Source organism: Schistocerca piceifrons, chromosome 6 (genome assembly GCF_021461385.2).
Source record: "Schistocerca piceifrons isolate TAMUIC-IGC-003096 chromosome 6, iqSchPice1.1, whole genome shotgun sequence".
Lineage (NCBI taxonomy): Eukaryota > Metazoa > Arthropoda > Insecta > Orthoptera > Acrididae > Schistocerca > Schistocerca piceifrons.
The window spans coordinates 340,683,327-340,701,476 of record NC_060143.1 but is presented as its reverse complement, the minus strand read 5'-3'; the positions used below and the strand labels follow the sequence as shown (position 1 = coordinate 340,701,476).

General features: G+C 39.5%; 1 protein-coding gene across 3 annotated transcripts in view; it reads right to left on the bottom strand.

The window, feature by feature from the left end:
• Positions 1 to 770: 770 nt before the first annotated feature.
• The window catches only part of LOC124802452 (kelch domain-containing protein 3), a 130,560-nt gene continuing 113,180 nt past the window's right edge, over positions 771 to 18,150 (bottom strand). For 2 of the 3 annotated variants that reach the window (XM_047263237.1, XM_047263238.1), the window contains exon 9: positions 771 to 8,252. In XM_047263237.1, the coding sequence (XP_047119193.1) occupies positions 8,189 to 8,252 (64 nt within the window). In that variant the 3' untranslated portion in view covers positions 771 to 8,188. The remainder of the gene's footprint in view (positions 8,253 to 18,150) is intronic. The other variant, XR_007017122.1, reaches the window with a different exon arrangement.

Sequence of the window (18,150 nt, the reverse complement as noted above, 5' to 3'; positions counted from 1 at the left end):
CTCAACAACTTCTAGTTCTTCCACTTGATCCAGGTCTCATCTTTATTTCCCATCTTTCTCCTATCTCTTCAGGCTTAATCTGCAGTTCACCTGGAAATTGTTTTTCATTTTAAAATCGGATTTTGAATCTTTGTCTTACCATTATATTATCAGTCTGAAACCTTCCTGTCTCTCCAGGTTTCTTCCACATGCACAGCCTTCTTTCATGATTTTTATTTATTTATATATTCTTGAAACATGTATTAGCATTGGTTAAATTATTCTCTGTGCAAAATTATACCAAGTGGGTTCCTCTCATTCCTTTCCTCCAGTCCATATTATCCTACTACTGTTCCTTTTCATTCTTTTGCAACTATCAAATTTCAGTCTCCCATCACAATTAATTTTTCATCTCCCTTAATTACCAGATTAATTTCTTTTATCACGTCACACAATCTTTCAATCTCAGAGCTGGGAGGCATTTAAACTTGTACTATTGCGGTAGGTGATGGTATCATGTCTATTTTGGCTATGATGTGTTCAGTACACTACTACATGCATTCCTATTTTCACATTCTTTATTAGAGCTACTCATGTGTTACCCTTATTTTATTATCTATCTGTGACACACTATTCGCCTCACCAGAAGCACTGTTCTTCCCACTGCTTTACTTCACTAATTCTTACTATATCTACCATAAGACAGTTAACTTTCCTTTTTAAAACCTCTATTAAGCAATCTAGTATTTCATACAATGATCCACAGAATATCAATTTCATTTTTCCTGATAACATCCTTCTGAGTAGTCCTACAGCTGCAGATCCAAATGGGCAATTATTTTATCTCCAGAATATTATACCTAAGAGGATGTCATCAATTTTGAGCCACACAGAAGAGCAGCATATTCTTGGGAAATATAACAACTGTAATCATCTAAACAATACATCACATTTATTTCACCATAGATACAATTTTATGGTTGTCTTAAATAAGTCTGATATTTTTTGGAAATTTAATGAGACGAAACAAATTATACAAATTAACTGGTGATAAACTATTCTGAAAGATAATTAAAAAATTAAATTCTTAAATGGACAAATTAATGATTCTATGGCAGATATCCACATGTATGTATACTACATTGCAACAATATATAAGGATACTGACACTACTTTTGCTTTCTTGATGTTAAAGCACAAAATATAATCAGAAAAAACTGAAATTAAAACAGGAAGCACGCAAGCAACTTCCAAGAATTAATTTATATCAATAGCTCTATGGTGATATGAACTCCCCATACATTCTTTTTCTTAATGTTAACATACAGTAAATGGATTCATCAACCTGTAATATGACACACAAACCACAGAATCCAAACAATGACACTGAATTGACTGGAAAGAACAAAATTTAGCTTAAACAAATCAACTTGTGGAATAAGTTGCATTTTTGCATTTTACTTTGACTGGAATAAAATTGTGACAGGGAACAAATCTTACTGTAATAAAGCTATAGGTATCAGGAACATGTTGCAATTATAAACTAAAAAATATTAACAAATAATTTATACAACAGTAAACTTCTCACATTCTTGGCAGCTATTTACACAACACAACATCATGAGAATTATACATATATGAAACTGCATTTACTTATAATGAAGACTTTTTATTGCATAAAAATAGACATCATATAACTTTATTTTGCATCATTATTTTATTACAGCCTTAAGTTGTCCATAAATTTTGGAACATATGCATAAACAGAAATTATCATCAGCAGTATCTTTTTAGAATGTACTTGAATTATATATTTACAATAGCATAGGAAGCCAATTCGTTATCTGCTGATCTAAGTAGAAAGCTGATTCCTTCAAAGTATATTGTGAACAAGACATTGCCGATAGTTTTCTTATGAATTGAAAGGTGCAGTAAACCAGTTACTAATTTTGCTGAATACTTGGCATAATTGTTGCTATAACTGCATGCTTGTTTTCATACACACAACAAAAAAAGGGAAACCAATATGAATCTTGATACATGAACTCTGTTATATGATGTGATTTTTTTCACCGAGTTATCCAGTCAATCAAACGCATCATTTTCAATATGGATGTAAAAACAGAAGCTCCTATGTGATAAAATTACAATATGGTGTAGAGAAATGTCTACATCATAACAACAACAACAATTCTGCTGTAAACAACATATACTTAAACAGGAGTAAAAATACATAGCACAAGATTGCAGTCACATGCAGGAATCGTGACGAGAACAACAGCAACATGGTAATGTAGTTAATCCACTAACCACATTAGACTTCTTAGATGAATTTATCTATTAGAACTATAATTGGTAGTGGAGCTAACAGATAAATAGCGACTGATGACTAACCTCCAACCTGTTATTTCAATGTGATTCATTGGTAAAACTCTCTTTCAAATATCTGAAACTTTCAATATTTGAATGCCTCCTCAATAATTTTAATTACAGCTTGGTTTCTGGTCTTGATGGACATTTATTTGGCTTTTCACAAGGATAGCATAAAGCATCATGAATCCAAAGAAACCTAACTGAAAAGAAAATAAATGAAATGCCAAACACAGGAGACAGGGACAGAATGACATTAAATCTTTGATTACAGCACACAATATTAATTATGAAAACAATCAATATAATGTAATTGGATACATGAAAAATCTACCCACCATGTGGTGGTACAAAACACATATAATAGAAGGTTATAATTAGGCACGCTTTCTGAGCCAGTGGGTCCTTCTTCAGCCAGAAGGGTTGAAGTGGACGGAAGAATGGTGAAGAAAAAAGACTGGAGAGGTCTAAAAGTCACCCAGAACTGCCAGTCAGGGGAGGCTTACCACACTGAATGAGAAGGAAACTAATTCAATGACAAAAATCTGACAGAAGCACATCCAGAATGATAGCATGGGGCACAACCTGTGTTCTCTGACCTAATAATAGTCATTTGTATAGAAAAAAAAGAAAGGAACATTTCCTTCTCATCCCATCTGGTAAGTCTCTCCTGACCCACAGTTCTGGGTAACTTTTCCAAAGTTTACCCATTCTCTTAAGACTTCTCCAGTCCTTTTCCTTCACTTCTCTTTCTTCTCCTTCAACCTTTCTGCCTGAAGGAGCCGCTTGTCTAATTATAACCTCCTCTCTCTCTCTCTCTCTCTCTCTCTCTCTCTCTCTCTCTCTCTCTCTCTCTGTGTGTGTGTGTGTGTGTGTGTGTGTGTGTGTGTGTGTGTGTGTGCTGTCGCCACTTGGTGAGTAGATTTTTAATCTACCCTATTAGTAACATTAATTATGAAATACATTCATAATAGCATAAATATTGTACCTGCAATATTGCTGCATGCTGTAAAGAACATTATGGTACACCAACAAGAAGAATGTAAATCAGCAGTTACACAGTACTTTGTATTTAAAAAAGGAAGCTATAAATTTTTAAAACAGTGGAAGCCTAGTAAGCCATTTCCTAATGAAATTTGCTTTTAAAGCAGGCTGTGGAACAGTTGTTGAGTAGGTGCTACACTGCAAAGTGAGGTACAGGACAGGAAACTAATTCAATGACATAAATCTGACAGAAGCACATCCAGAATGACAGTATGAGGCTCAACTTGTATTCTCTGACCTAACAATAGATGAAAAAAAAGGAAAGAAACATAATCAGGATGATCTATTTACAACCTGTTGTATGCATGTGTGTGGATCCTAACTGTTTCATTTATAAAGATTACTTTTTCTGCTTGTATGACAAGAACTAGCTTTAGCAGCCTCTCTACCCACTGATGACACACATAAAAATGGAAACCTATAATGCTGTGTTTTATATAAGTAGGAGCAACAGAAAATTTCATTCATAATTTGTGTGTTAACACAACATGTACTATAATAAAATACAGTTGCCTAATTAGAAAACTGGTCTAACAATGGAAAATCTGGGATGGAATAACACCAACTGAAATGTTTAGATTGTTAGCCGCCACACAGAAGAGGCATTGAGTGGCAGCTACACACACTGAAAGAAGACAGTACTTCCTCTATGTTGTGGGCAGCAATCCATCCCTTTCATTTGCTTTTCAAGATAACAGTTCTTTTTAATGTTAAAACAAGCTTTATTAAGATAAGATGAGAGAGGAAAAATATTATGTGGCTAGACTGAAGTTATGAACAATGGGAAGATAAGGGAAGTGGGCCATCAGACAGAGCAAATGTCTGAAACCAAAAATGTATTAAAGGTCAGTTTTTCTTATACAGTGTTAGAAATTTGAGTGGCAGCTCTGTAACTGAAGAATTAAAAAATCCCACTTGGCTTTGAAATGCATTATGCAATTGTACAGAGCGTCTATTTTCCTATAAGTTATGATTTCATGAACAAAGAAGGAGTGAAGTGCTTTTGTTGAAGTTAAAACCGATAAGTGTATGACCATGTCCTGCACTGGAAGTTATGGGTTCACAAAGCATGGAATGAAGCAGGTTTGGGCTGACAATAGGTTTGACAGGAAAATTAGGCAAGCAATGAAAAGGTACTATGACCCATACAGTAAGACTCTCACATGTGATGCTGTCTGTCGTCAGATACTTTATAAGTCATCTAAGAACAAGATAATGGTGTAACTGATATCTGGTGTTTACAGTAGACATGTTAAAATGAGAATATTGGTAACAAATGTCTAAGAAATTTGTCCATAGTCAACATCTGAGTGAGGTAGGAATGTAACTGAGATGAGTGGTGTTATTTCTGAGATTCTTGGATATGTCATTATGGTCCTTGAGACAATTAAAGAAAAATCCTGACATCTATCTCCCCATATGGTACGAAGCAGGAGGAGAGGGAAAGTGGCAATGGCCTCCTTGGAGGTCAGAAGAGCAGGTATAGCATAGGATACAGGGTACCCTATTACAAGGAGAATAGTGCTGTTTCCATCAAGGTACATGAAAATGGAGACTGTATTGAGATTTACTGAGCTCTGTCTGGAGTATGGCTTTATACCGTTCAGAAATGTGGATCTGTGGATACATACCATAAGCAACTTTGGGAGATATTTGAAATGTGGTGCTAGAGAAAGATCAAAATTATCTTGTGGACAGCAAAGTTCAAGAATGAAGAAATTCTTAGAAAAATAGGCGAAAAAGTTTTCAGCTACCAACAGTATGGAAAAGAAGAGATCAATTAATTGACCATCTCAGCTGTCCTGATAGTTTTCTAATTAATGTAATGGAAGGAATGAGTCAAGGTAAGAGAGGAAGATGAGAACCTAGAGTGCAACACTCTAGCCTGATAACAGATGATGTAGAAGATGGCCCATATGAGAAAATTAAGAGGCTAATAGGGTACAGATAGGAGTGGAGAAGAATTGTTGCCACCCAACTTTGGACTGAGGATTAAGTGTAGGGAGTTTCTCAAAATGTTAAAAAATTATTTCTGTCTGTGGTTTGATGGGCTGTTCTGAGTATAAAAATGAGTTAAATCAGTAACTAGTCTGTTGGTGGTAACATAATATCAAAAGCAGGAATGATGTTACTGATTCCTGGCCATACTGTGCTCTACAGTCCATGATATGTGGGTGAGACTGCCAAATGCAGTGGAACACCAATAGCAGAGATAAAAACTTACTTCCATTTTTGTATCTCAGCTCAAATATTACACACGTATTTCTCAACAAGCTGAAGGTGAATTCGGCAGTGGTTATGGCAATTACATGACCAGCATGCCACTTTTATGTTGCATTGCCATTATTAATACCTACAACCTGTGAGTAACGCTTCCTTGAATATTGTCACTATTCAAAATTTTAATTTCTAACATTAGTTGTTAAATTATATATTTGTAATGTACACCATAAAAATTAGAACATTTAGAAATGAAATAAATCACATACGTTTCAGTGCCTGAGCTACAATATCAACTGTGAAAGAAGAAATACAAGCTTCACAGTTTCAAATTACACTGTACAAATTTCTGTCCTCTACATAGCTTCAAATACTACAATATAATGGAATATTTAGTTATCACTTTAATAGAAAAAAGTAACAATTACCAAGAAAAACATTGTTTTATTGTGGTAACAAATCTCGGGTTACCAGTTAACAGGTAGACTATTTTCATTGAAATATAATATGTTGTTGTTGTTAGTCTACTGTAATTATAGTAAATCAAGCTGAATACACATATTATCCATGTTACAAACATCTATCTAGATATGTCACACAGCAGTACAGTAATTATGAACAGCACAAACTGATACAGTTTTTTTAAATTTTTCCCCCAGAATGGTGCCTAGTTGATGACAATGTCTTTAGAAGTGGATTTCAAGTAATCATATTGAGAAAAGAAAGTAGCTACAAGGTTCAAAAAACTATTTTGTTAAAAAAAAAGAAAGAAAGAAAGAATATGCAAACGTAACACATTAAAGTTAAGAGAAAATAAATGTCACTTTTACCCTCAGTTACTTTATTTCCATGTATCACATTTATGATGACATGTCTCAAGTCATTACTGCACTTTGTAAAGGAAAATACCATTCACATCTCTCTCTCTCTCTCTCTCTCTCTCTCTCTCATACACACATGTGCACTGAGAGAGAATTCTGTTTGTTTCACACATGTTTTCTCTACTGATCACATTCTGAATGCAGTCATGTACATTCACTTTCATCAAACTAACACCCAAGAGGTCTTTCTACAAATTTCATGGCTACCAGTACTGTGCAACTGTCAGTCACTTTCTTACAAAAGCAAGAGGAATAAAATATATATATGGTATCAATCATCTGTCAAAATCACTTTTACACACAAAAGTTTGGAGATTCTTGCTTTACAGTATGTATATTGATAATCATCTATTCACTTCTCATATAGATAGCTTGTGTTCAATCTGTATTAATTTTTGCATCCCCTATTGATATAATTTTCCTTTCTTCCACTAAGTATGATTGCAAATAGTCCTTGCAGCAAAATAAAAACAATCTCTCTTTTGAGACTAACAATTTGAGTTTCTCAACAAAATACATATTATAATTTTTTGTCATACACAGTCTCATGCAAACCATTCTAGTAGATCCCTATCTTTGGCATCTAGCCTGTCACGCATCTTAAAGATACCTGTATAATGCAGGTGACTAAAAGAGAATGCTGGTATGAAGCAATGACATGAAGTAAAATAGAAGTAACTTTTCTCAAATTTCAAACCAGTCAGCAACAAAAGATAATGGAAATAAAACAGAAAAATCTCACACACATACACTGCACTTTCAACATTTAAAATATCTCTTGTGATTGATGATAAACAGAATTTTTGATAACTGCCATTTGAAGGTTCATATCTAGTCTCTACATAAAGAAGGATCACTTAATTCTGAGCTATATGTTTCTTTTAAATATCACATTTTCTTCTGAGGTTGAGGCTGTACCTTATAAAGTCTTAATACAAACTCTGCACTACTGCAATCTATTTATTAAAGTGAAAGGACACAATAAAAAACAGTTTTTATGTGAATTACATCTGATTTTCACATCAGCAATATATATTTTGTTCCTGCTAATAGTTATATAAACCAAATACTGAAGAATTAAGTGTGATTTAGTTATTAGCTGTACACGTTTTAGACTTTATAGCATAACAGAGTTCATAACAATTGTTTAACAGTAAAAAAAAAGTTTCAAACATTTTCTTTGGGTCAAAAACAACATTATGTTAAATGAATTAAACATTATTTATGTCAACTGAAAATTCAATGAGTACACCCAAATTACTGAAAGTTACACACAAAAACTGCATTACAACTGCACATCACATCAATAACATCAGAGATTCAACAATATAACCTGATGACACGTATTTATGTATAAAGAGACATCACGTAGTGGCTGCAATTTCAACAGTGTATCTTCATACAATGTCAGCAAGTCTTTTCAAACAACAACAATATGTCACAAGTTTTGTACCTAACGTAAACTCACACCAAACCTCTCTCTCTCTCTCTCTCTCTCTCTCTCTCTCTCTCCCCCTCCCCCTCACACACACACACACACACACACACACACACACACACACACACACAATTTATTTCACAAGACTTACATTCTCAGTAGTAATCTGATACTTATAACTTGACAACAGAACAGTCTTGCCCTATTCAGCCACACTGACCGAGTTATAACAGCATAATGAACAAGTTACCCTATGTCAGCCAGTGTTGTTCAAAGGTCTTGATATGGAGTTTGGTGTCACCATTACACGCAGTTCCCACCTGAAAATTAATATAATTTCACATAACCATACAAACATGTTAGTGTATGATACTTTAAAACAACAGTACAACAGTTCACACTTTGATTTCTTGAACAATATGATGAGAAATTAATTAATCTGTCACCAAAAGGTATGTCTGCTGAACACACGGTCAGGGTTTACAAGAAATTTTGTGAATGATTTTCCTTTCTTTCCCAAATTTTTGTTCTTGTTAAGAACCTATCTGCACTATGGCAAGCATTTCGACTTAATAAGTAGGGTGCTTATGCCAATAAGAAACATACAATTGATCAAACTTCAGTTTCACAAATTTTTTACAAAAATACTGTCTACAACTTCACAGTACTCAAAAAGATGCAGTACAATGAACACTGAAGATTTTTTAATAAGCTAATAGCTTCTGTAGAGTACTAACAGGCACATAAAAGCTCTGAAGACTACAATGAAGCATTATTCACTATTGGTCAACAAAGAAAGTTCTGTATGGAAATTGTCACATGCTTATTGAACACTTTTCTGGATAATTTTAGGATTGGACTAGCCGCCGCCTCCTCCTCCTCATCACTATCAAAATGTACAGTTTCCTGCCATTTGCAGGATCTGTTTTGAACACAATTCTCTCCATCTTTTTCCTTCTTGCCACTACCTCTCTATCATTACTTTGGCCCATTCTTCTTCATTCTTCCAAACGCTTTTTCCCACTGTTTTTAGCCAGTTGTCCCTTTGTCCTTCCTTTGGTTTCTTGCTCTCCGCTTTCATCTCTTGCATCTTCTTTGGTATCCTTGAGTCTTCCACTCTCTCCATATGCCGATACCAATTTAATCTGTTTTCCTCATTCTTCTCTTTTAGGGGTTCCACAATTGTTATGCCCCTAACACTTCTGTATTTCTTTTTGCACTTTTGTTATCTCTATTCAACATCTACACTCCTGGAAATGGAAAAAAGAACACATTGACACCGGTGTGTCAGACCCATCATACTTGCTCCGGACACTGCGAGAGGGCTGTACAAGCAATGATCACACGCACGGCACAGCGGACACACCAGGAACCGCGGTGTTGGACGTCGAATGGCGCTAGCTGCGCAACATTTGTGCACCGCCGCCGTCAGTGTCAGCCAGTTTGCCGTGGCATACGGAGCTCCATCGCAGTCTTTAACACTGGTAGCATGCCGCGACAGCGTGGACGTGAACCGTATGTGCAGTTGACGGACTTTGAGCGAGGGCGTATAGTGGGCATGCGGGAGGCCGGGTGGACGTACCGCCAAATTGCTCAACACGTGGGGCGTGAGGTCTCCACAGTACATCGATGTTGTCGCCAGTGGTCGGCGGAAGGTGCACGTGCCCGTCGACCTGGGACCGGACCGCAGCGACGCACGGATGCACGCCAAGACCGTAGGATCCTACGCAGTGCCGTAGGGGACCGCACCGCCACTTCCCAGCAAATTAGGGACACTGTTGCTCCTGGGGTATCGGCGAGGACCATTCGCAACCGTCTCCATGAAGCTGGGCTACGGTCCCGCACACCGTTAGGCCGTCTTCCGCTCACGCCCCAACATCGTGCAGCCCGCCTCCAGTGGTGTCGCGACAGGCGTGAATGGAGGGACGAATGGAGACGTGTCGTCTTCAGCGATGAGAGTCGCTTCTGCCTTGGTGCCAATGATGGTCGTATGCGTGTTTGGCGCCGTGCAGGTGAGCGCCACAATCAGGACTGCATACGACCGAGGCACACAGGGCCAACACCCGGCATCATGGTGTGGGGAGCGATCTCCTACACTGGCCGTACACCACTGGTGATCATCGAAGGGACACTGAATAGTGCACAGTACATCCAAACCGTCATCGAACCTATCGTTCTACCATTCCTAGACCGGCAAGGGAACTTGCTGTTCCAACAGGACAATGCACGTCCGCATGTATCCCGTGCCACCCAAAGTGCTCTAGAAGGTGTAAGTCAACTACCCTGGCCAGCAAGATCTCCGGATCTGTCCCCATTGAGCATGTTTGGGACTGGATGAAGCGTCGTCTCACGCGGTCTGCACGTCCAGCACGAACGCTGGTCCAACTGAGGTGCCAGGTGGAAATGGCATGGCAAGCCGTTCCACAGGACTACATCCAGCATCTCTACGATCGTCTCCATGGGAGAATAGCAGCCTGCATTGCTGCGAAAGGTGGATATACACTGTACTAGTGCCGACATTGTGCATGCTCTGTTGCTTGTGTCTATGTGCCTGTGGTTCTGTCAGTGTGATCATGTGATGTATCTGACCCCAGGAATGTGTCAATAAAGTTTCCCCTTCCTGGGACAATGAATTCACGGTGTTCTTATTTCAATTTCCAGGAGTGTATAAACCTGCCACTTCACTTGTTCAAGTCTTATTTTTCCCCTTTCCTACAGGTTTCTGCCGCATATAACAAAACTGGTAATAATACATTTGGTATATCACTTTCTTGCTTTTCTGAGTGACTTCTTTGTTCTCTATTGTTCACCTTATAGTTCTCACAAATTATCAGCTTGTCTTGCACGTTCACTTGTCTCTTTGTCATTTCTTACATTTTCTTCTATTACATTCCCCCAGGTATTTGAAACGTTCCACCATTTTCAGATGCTCCCTACCCAGTGTCATGCTTACCATAGGTCCACCCTTCTTTCTTGTTGTGACCACTGTCTCTTACATCTTTGCGTAACATTTTTCTCATACTACTTTGCACCAAATTTAGACTATACTCTTGCAGACCACCTCGCCACAGATCCATGAGGGCTGTTCAAAAAGTATCAAACTTTTAACATCAATTTTAATTCAGATATAATTGCTTGACACTAGTCACCTTCAAAGTATTCCCATTCAGCTTCTATAGACCTCTCCCAATGCTGTTGCCACTGCTGGAAGCATCACTTGAAAGTCCTTTTTGGTATGGTGTGCAGATTCTCCTTTGAATTCTGCAGAATGTCTTCTGTGTTCTGAAATCTCGTCCCTTTCAGTCTTTTTCAGCTTAGAGGAAAGTCAGAAAACATTCAATACTAGGTCAGGAAAATAAGGAGAATGACAAACCATAGCCGCATTGTGTTTGGCAAAAAAGGTCTGAATTGATAATGATGACCAGGTGTGTTATTGTGGTGGATGCGCCAACAACCTGCTGCCAACAAATCTGGCCATTTGCACCTCACTGCTTCACAAAGGCCATGTAGAACCCCTTGGTAACACTCCTTATTGACTTTAGTACCTTCTGGGGTGTACTCATGATGGGCCACACCACTGGAGGTAAAAAAAAGATGGTCAGCATATCTTTCACATTGCTGCAGACCTTCCTCAGCTATTTTAGGTCAAGAGGATGATGGATGCTTCTGTTTTGATGACTGGAATTTCTGTTCCTGGGTCGTATTCATAAACATAGGATTCATCACCATTAACCACTGTGCTAAGAAAGTCGTGATTACTATTCACAGTATCCATCATGTACTGTGTGATTTCCAAACCAAGTTGCTACTGCTCAGATGTTAGCAACTTTGGCGTAAATTTTGCTGAGATCCTCCTGAGGCCAAAATGTTCCCGTAAAAATGGAATGAATGGATTCAGTACTAATTTTAGCCTTGTCTGCAAGTTCCTTGTTCATGATTTGTCTATCCTGTGATCAATAACAACCTTATTTGTGGATGTGAGGGCTTTTCTGAATGTGCTTTACTCCTCACTGGTGAGCACCCATCTTTGAAGCAGTTTCACCAGTCCATTATCTGTGTAGTACCCACTGCTTTGTCCACTTATCAAATATTGCGGACTGTTTCAGCTTCAGAATGGCCAAGCTTAAAATTTGATGCAATAACTTTGGTCCACTTTTTCTATCATTTTGCCAAATAATATACAAATCAGACAACTACCACTTACACATATTCACTTGTCAACAACTACTGGAGGTTTCCCCAGTCATGGAAAAAAAAAATAGGGATGCACTTGCATTACATATGCCTCCAAACATAGGAAGCATGTGCAGCCCGACGCCAAAGTTGGTTGCAACAACAAAAAATAAGGTTGGTTATTTTCTGAATAGCCTTTGTAATTGCCTCTGTATTTCCTCTGAGTTGTTACCTTCCCCTCACCCCCTCCAACACCACCACATCAAATCACCAGCAAACACCAATACTGTCTTCCTGTTTCGTATCTATCTTGTCACTAATTAATTAAGCGTTCAACAGATCTCATTCATAATAAATTTTATAACGTGGAATCCATCACCACCATGAAAAGTAATGGAGAGGCACACTTCTGTATTCCAGACTGCTTCTCTGTGTTACTCTTCCTGTCCTCTCACACAACTCACATTTCTTTTACCCTCAGAACAATCTGCTTCTCTACCCTTCTTAGTGCTTCCCAAACTTTACAGTGTCATATGATTTCTCTGAATCCAGGGGGGTAAAAAACCCAGCCATGTAGCTCTCTCCCATACTTAAGGTCATGGTCCTGCAGCTGTCCCATTGAAAATACACAGCTGCTTTCTCCCTATTTTCCAGATTCATCTCTCCTTAATCTTCCCATAAATTTTTGCACAGTGGAACATAGGGGTACTGCCCTTAGGTTTTTAGATCCTTCTGTCACCCTTCTTGAAGAGTACACCTATGCCCTACTTCTCGTCTTCAGATGTTCTCATTTCCTTCCAAGCTGCTCTCATAAGTCCGTATAGCCATCATGTCCCCAACTCTTCTACTGCTCTGATCATTTCCACTCTTGGTTCATCCTACTTTAATGCCTTTTCTCCTTTCAAATTATTCAGTGTTTCCTCTACTATATCCACATTAGATATTTTTCAATCTACAGATCTGTCTCTATTTCATCCAGAGCTCTGTTTCCTCCAATGGTCCATCTGCATTCAGCAAATCATCCAAATTTGTCTTCCACAGATCTCTAGAGATCCTCTTACATCAATCCCATCTTTATCAACCATTTTGACAATCTCTGCCATTCCTCCTATTTCTGATCATTCTGTACAATATTTTCCTATCCCCTATACTACCTTGTTCTGTAACTGTGGTCCATTTACCATCCACTTTCTTTTCCTCTAAATTTTTTGTGCCTCCTCTTTGTCACTCCATATTTTTTCTTGCTTCTGGTGTTATTTGTTAGAACTGTACTCTAAATAGCTAATTATCCTTCAAAACTGCATCTTTAACTTCATAATTTTGCCAAGGGGCCTCCTTGTATCTCCTTTTATTAATATTTCTTGCACACACTTCCTCTGCTGCTTCTAGTGGTGTGTTCTTAAAAGTCCTCCAGTCTTCTTCCACAGTTAGCAGCTCACTCAGAGGCACCTTTTTTTCCCCTTTTTTTCTTCTGCTATTATGTCTTCAGCTCTGCTTCTTTAAACTTCCACACTCATTCATGTATCTTGGTTTTCTGTTATTTTTTCCTCCTTTATTTCTCAGATAATGATTACTAACAACTGATAATCATCGTCTAAGGCCTCTGATGGTATTACCTAAATGCCTATTATGTTTCTCATTTTCTAACGTATAATCGATTACTCATATTTTAGATCAATCACTTCTGTACCATGTTAATTTATGGCTTTCTCTCTTATTAAACTGTAAGTTCCAACCCTCATTCAATATCTGTTGGAAGAGTTCAATCATCTTACATGTCCCTTGTTTCTGCTATATCAGACATTTGCTCCAAGTTCATTTTCATATCCATGTCTCTCTACGTGAACTTTATCTCCCATTACAATCATCTCTTACTGTGTAAAAGCTTTTCTTTTTCCTCTGATGTGCAACCTGTCTGTAGGACACAGATATTTTATAAAATTACTGCTTTCCCCCTCAATGATACATTGGTCTTTTATCATTTACTCATTCACCTTGCTGCCTATCCAGTACAGCCTAACCCGTTTTTCAGTTCACATCTTCCTTTGCATCTTCACCTAGTTTCAGCCATCTTTGAAACACCCAGCTTTTTTCATTCCATAATGTCATAAGGTTCTTCCACATCCCTTTTCAAAGTATGTACACTCCATGCTGCAAATTGTAATCCATGTCCATTGCTGTGTCTTCTGCCTTTAGACCCAGTCTTTATTCTGAGTCTTGTTCCATTTTTGAAAGCTCCTTTTTATCCACTGTTGGCCTGTTGTGTCTATCGTAACTCCACCAGAGACCCGATTTACTAGCACTTTTCAACATTATTGTAGGGCTTTCACACCTACTGTAAAAGACCCTCTGTATTTTGCCACCACAGGCAGTCCCTGCTTCATGCTGTTATCTATCTCCCATGCACCATTGCACATAAGCTCAATTCCTCATCCAGATGTTAGCTTTGCCCATTACAGCTTCTACTACCCAAACTCTTCAACACACACATTAAAACACACAGTTCTTATTATAATAAAGTTCAAAGAACAAATAAAATGGCTATTTGTGGTTACAGGAAAGTATTTCCTTGTTCCATCGACTATCCACCTAACTATATCTCCTGTCCACCTCAATTTTAATTGCACAGTGATAAAGAAATTCCAATACCAGAATGAAAACTGCAAAATTTCCTGAGCGGATTTGGACTCTAACCATAATTTATTTATTATGTACAGCAGGTAAAAATTAAGGAAACAGCAGAAAAGAATGTTATTAATAACATGGGACCTGGATAAATCTGAAGAACCAAATGTAGCTGAGTGTTTCAGAAGGAGCATTAAGTAAAGATTCACAAATAGGGAAAAGAAACACAACAATATTGTGGAAAAGAAAGTTGCTACTCACCATATAGTGGAGATTCTGGGCCACAGATCGGTACAACAAAAAAGACGGTCACAAATAAAGCTTTCAGCCATTAGGGCCTTTGTCAACAACAACAACAACAACACCACACACACACACACACACACACACACACACACACACACACACACACACACACACAGAGAGAGAGAGAGAGAGAGAGAGAGAGAGAGAGAGAGAGAGAGAGAGAGAGAGAACTAACTAAAAAAGAAATGCAAATGCAACTCTCACACATGACTGCAGTCTCAGGCAACTGAAACCACACTGTGAACAGCAGCACCAACGCATGATGGGAGTGGTGACTGGGTGGGGGTAGGTAAGAAGGAGGCTGAGGTGGAGAGGGGGAGAGACAGTATGGTGGGGGTGGCAGACAGTGAAGTGCTGCAGGTTAGACGGTTAGTAAGGAGGTGGGGGGGGGGGGGGGGGGAAGGAAGTAGCGGAAAAGGAGAGAAGTAAAAAGACTGGGTGTGATGGTGGAATGACAGCTGTGTAGTGCTGGAATGGGAACACGGAAGGGTTTGACAGATGAGGACAGTGACTAACGAAGATTGATGCCAGTAGGATTATGGGAACATAGGATGTATTGCAGGGAAAGTTCCCACCTGGACAGTTCAGAAAAGCTGCTGCTGGTAGGAAGGATCCATATGACACAGACTGTGAAGCAGTCATTGAAATGAAGGATGTCATGTTCGGCAGTGTGTTCAGCAACAGGGTGGTCCACTTGTTTCTTGGCCACAGTTTGTCAGTGGCCATTGTGTGGGCTGACAGCTTGTTGGTTGTCATGCCCACATAGAATGCAGTACACTGGTTGCAGTTTAGCTTGTAGATCACGGCTGGTTTCACAGGCAGCCCTGCCTTTGATGGGATAGGTGATGTTTGTGACCAGACTGGAATAGGTGGTGAGGGGAGGATGTATGGGACAGGTCTTGCATCTAGGTCTATTACATGGGTATGAGCCATGAGGTAAGAGGTTGGGAGCAGGGGTTGTGTAAGGATGGACGAGTATATTGTGTAGGTTTGGTGAATGGCACAATACCATGTGGGAGAGGTGGGAAAGATAGTGGGCAGGTCATTTATCATTTCAGGGCCGACGAGTTGTAGTCGTAACCCTGACACAGAATAAAATTCAGTTGCTCCAATCCTGGGTGGTAGTGATTTATGAGGGGAATGCTCCTCTGTCGCCGGATGGTGGGATATTGGGAGGTGGTAGGAGACTTGGTGCAGGAGAGTTGGTTTTGTACACAGTTGGGAAGATAATTACAGCCTGTGAAGGATTCAGTGATACTCTCAGTATATTTTGAGAGGGACTGCTCATCACTGCAGATGCGATGACCACAGGTGGCTAGGTTTCACAGAAGGACTTCTTGGTATGGAACAGGTGGCAGCTGTCGAAGTGGAGGTATTGCTGGTGGTTAGTAGGTGTGATATGGATGGAGATACTGATATGAATCTGAAGCATGTGAGAGGTTTAGGATTATCAGTTTTTTGGTAAGATTCCTCTAGATGGTCCATGATTAGGTTTACATAGGATGGTGCCATGCGGGTGCCATAGCTTTACCCCAGATTTGTTGTAGGTAATGCCTCCAGAGGAAAAGTAATTTTGGGTGAGGATATAGCTGGTCATGGTGACAAGGAAGGAAGTTGTTGGTTTGGAATCCATCGGACATTGAGAAAGGTAGCGTTCAATAGCAGTATTAGGAATGTTTGTGTACAGGGAGGTGGCATCAATAGTGATGAGCAGGGCACAGTGTGGTAAAGGGATGGGAACTGTGGAGAGCTGGTGGAGGAAATGGTTGGTATCTTTCACATAGGAGGGTAGGTTGAAGCTGTTGGTCTATGAGAGCAGAGATTCTGTCAGTGGGGGCACAGTAACAGGCCACAATGGGGCGTCCTGGGTGGTTAGGTTTATGGACTTTAGGAAGCACGTAGAAGGTAGGAGTGTGGGTAGTGGTAGGGGTAACACACCCTCTACACATTCCTCCAGAACATCAACAACTTCTCCCCCATTTGCTTCACCTGGTCCTACTCAACCCAATGAGCCACATTCCTAGATGTTGACCACCACCTCAAAGATGGCTACATCAGCACCTCCATCTGTATCAAACCTACTAACCACCAGCAATACCTCCACTTCAACAGCTGCCACCCATTCCACACCATGAAGTCCCTTCCATACAACCTAGCCACCTGTGGTCATTGCATATACTGAGGGTCTCACTGAAGCCTTCAGACTGTAATTATCCTCCCACCCATCTACACAAACAAATCTCCCATACCTTATCTTTACTACCTCTCCCATCACCTCCCGAAGTCCCACCATCCGGCCACAGAGGAGCATTCTCCTCCTAACTCACTACCACCCAGGACTGGAGCAACTGAATTACATTCTCTGCCAGGGTTTCAACTTCCATCGTCATGCCCTGAAATGAGAAATTTCCTGGCCACTGTATTTCCCATCCCTCCCACAGTGGTATTCTGCTGTCCACTGGACATAAAAAATATACTCATCCATCCTTACACAACCCCTACTGCCAACCCCTTACCTCATGGCTCATACCCCTTTAATAGACCTAGATGCAAGACCTGTCTCATACATATTTCCATCACCACCTACTCCAGTCCAGTCATGAACATCACCTATCCCATCAAAGGCAGAACTACCTGTGAAACCAGTCATGTGATCTACAAGCTAAGCTGCAACCACTGTGCTGAATTCTACATGGGCATGACAACCACCGACAAACTGTGGCCCCAAAACAAATGGATCACCCTGTTGCTGAACATGCTGCCAAACATGACAGCCTTCATTTCAATGACTGCTTCACAGCCTGTGCCATATGGATCCTTCCCTAACACCAGCTTTTCTGAATTGCACAGGTGGGAACTTTCCTTGCAATACATCCTATGTTCCCAACTCAGTCGGTGTGACCTTTTTGTATGAATCAGTTGCATAACGATTCAGATTCACGGTTCCAGTTTTATGCCACCAAATGATAAGCTTGTTGGTACAAATAAAGTGTATGGGGCCTGAAGATGGCAAAGTGGATTGCCAAACCTGATAGCGTTTGATATAAAATAGAATGACCTAAAGTATACAGCTGTTGGGAAAGCTTATAGAATTGAGAAGTTGAAAGAAGTTGC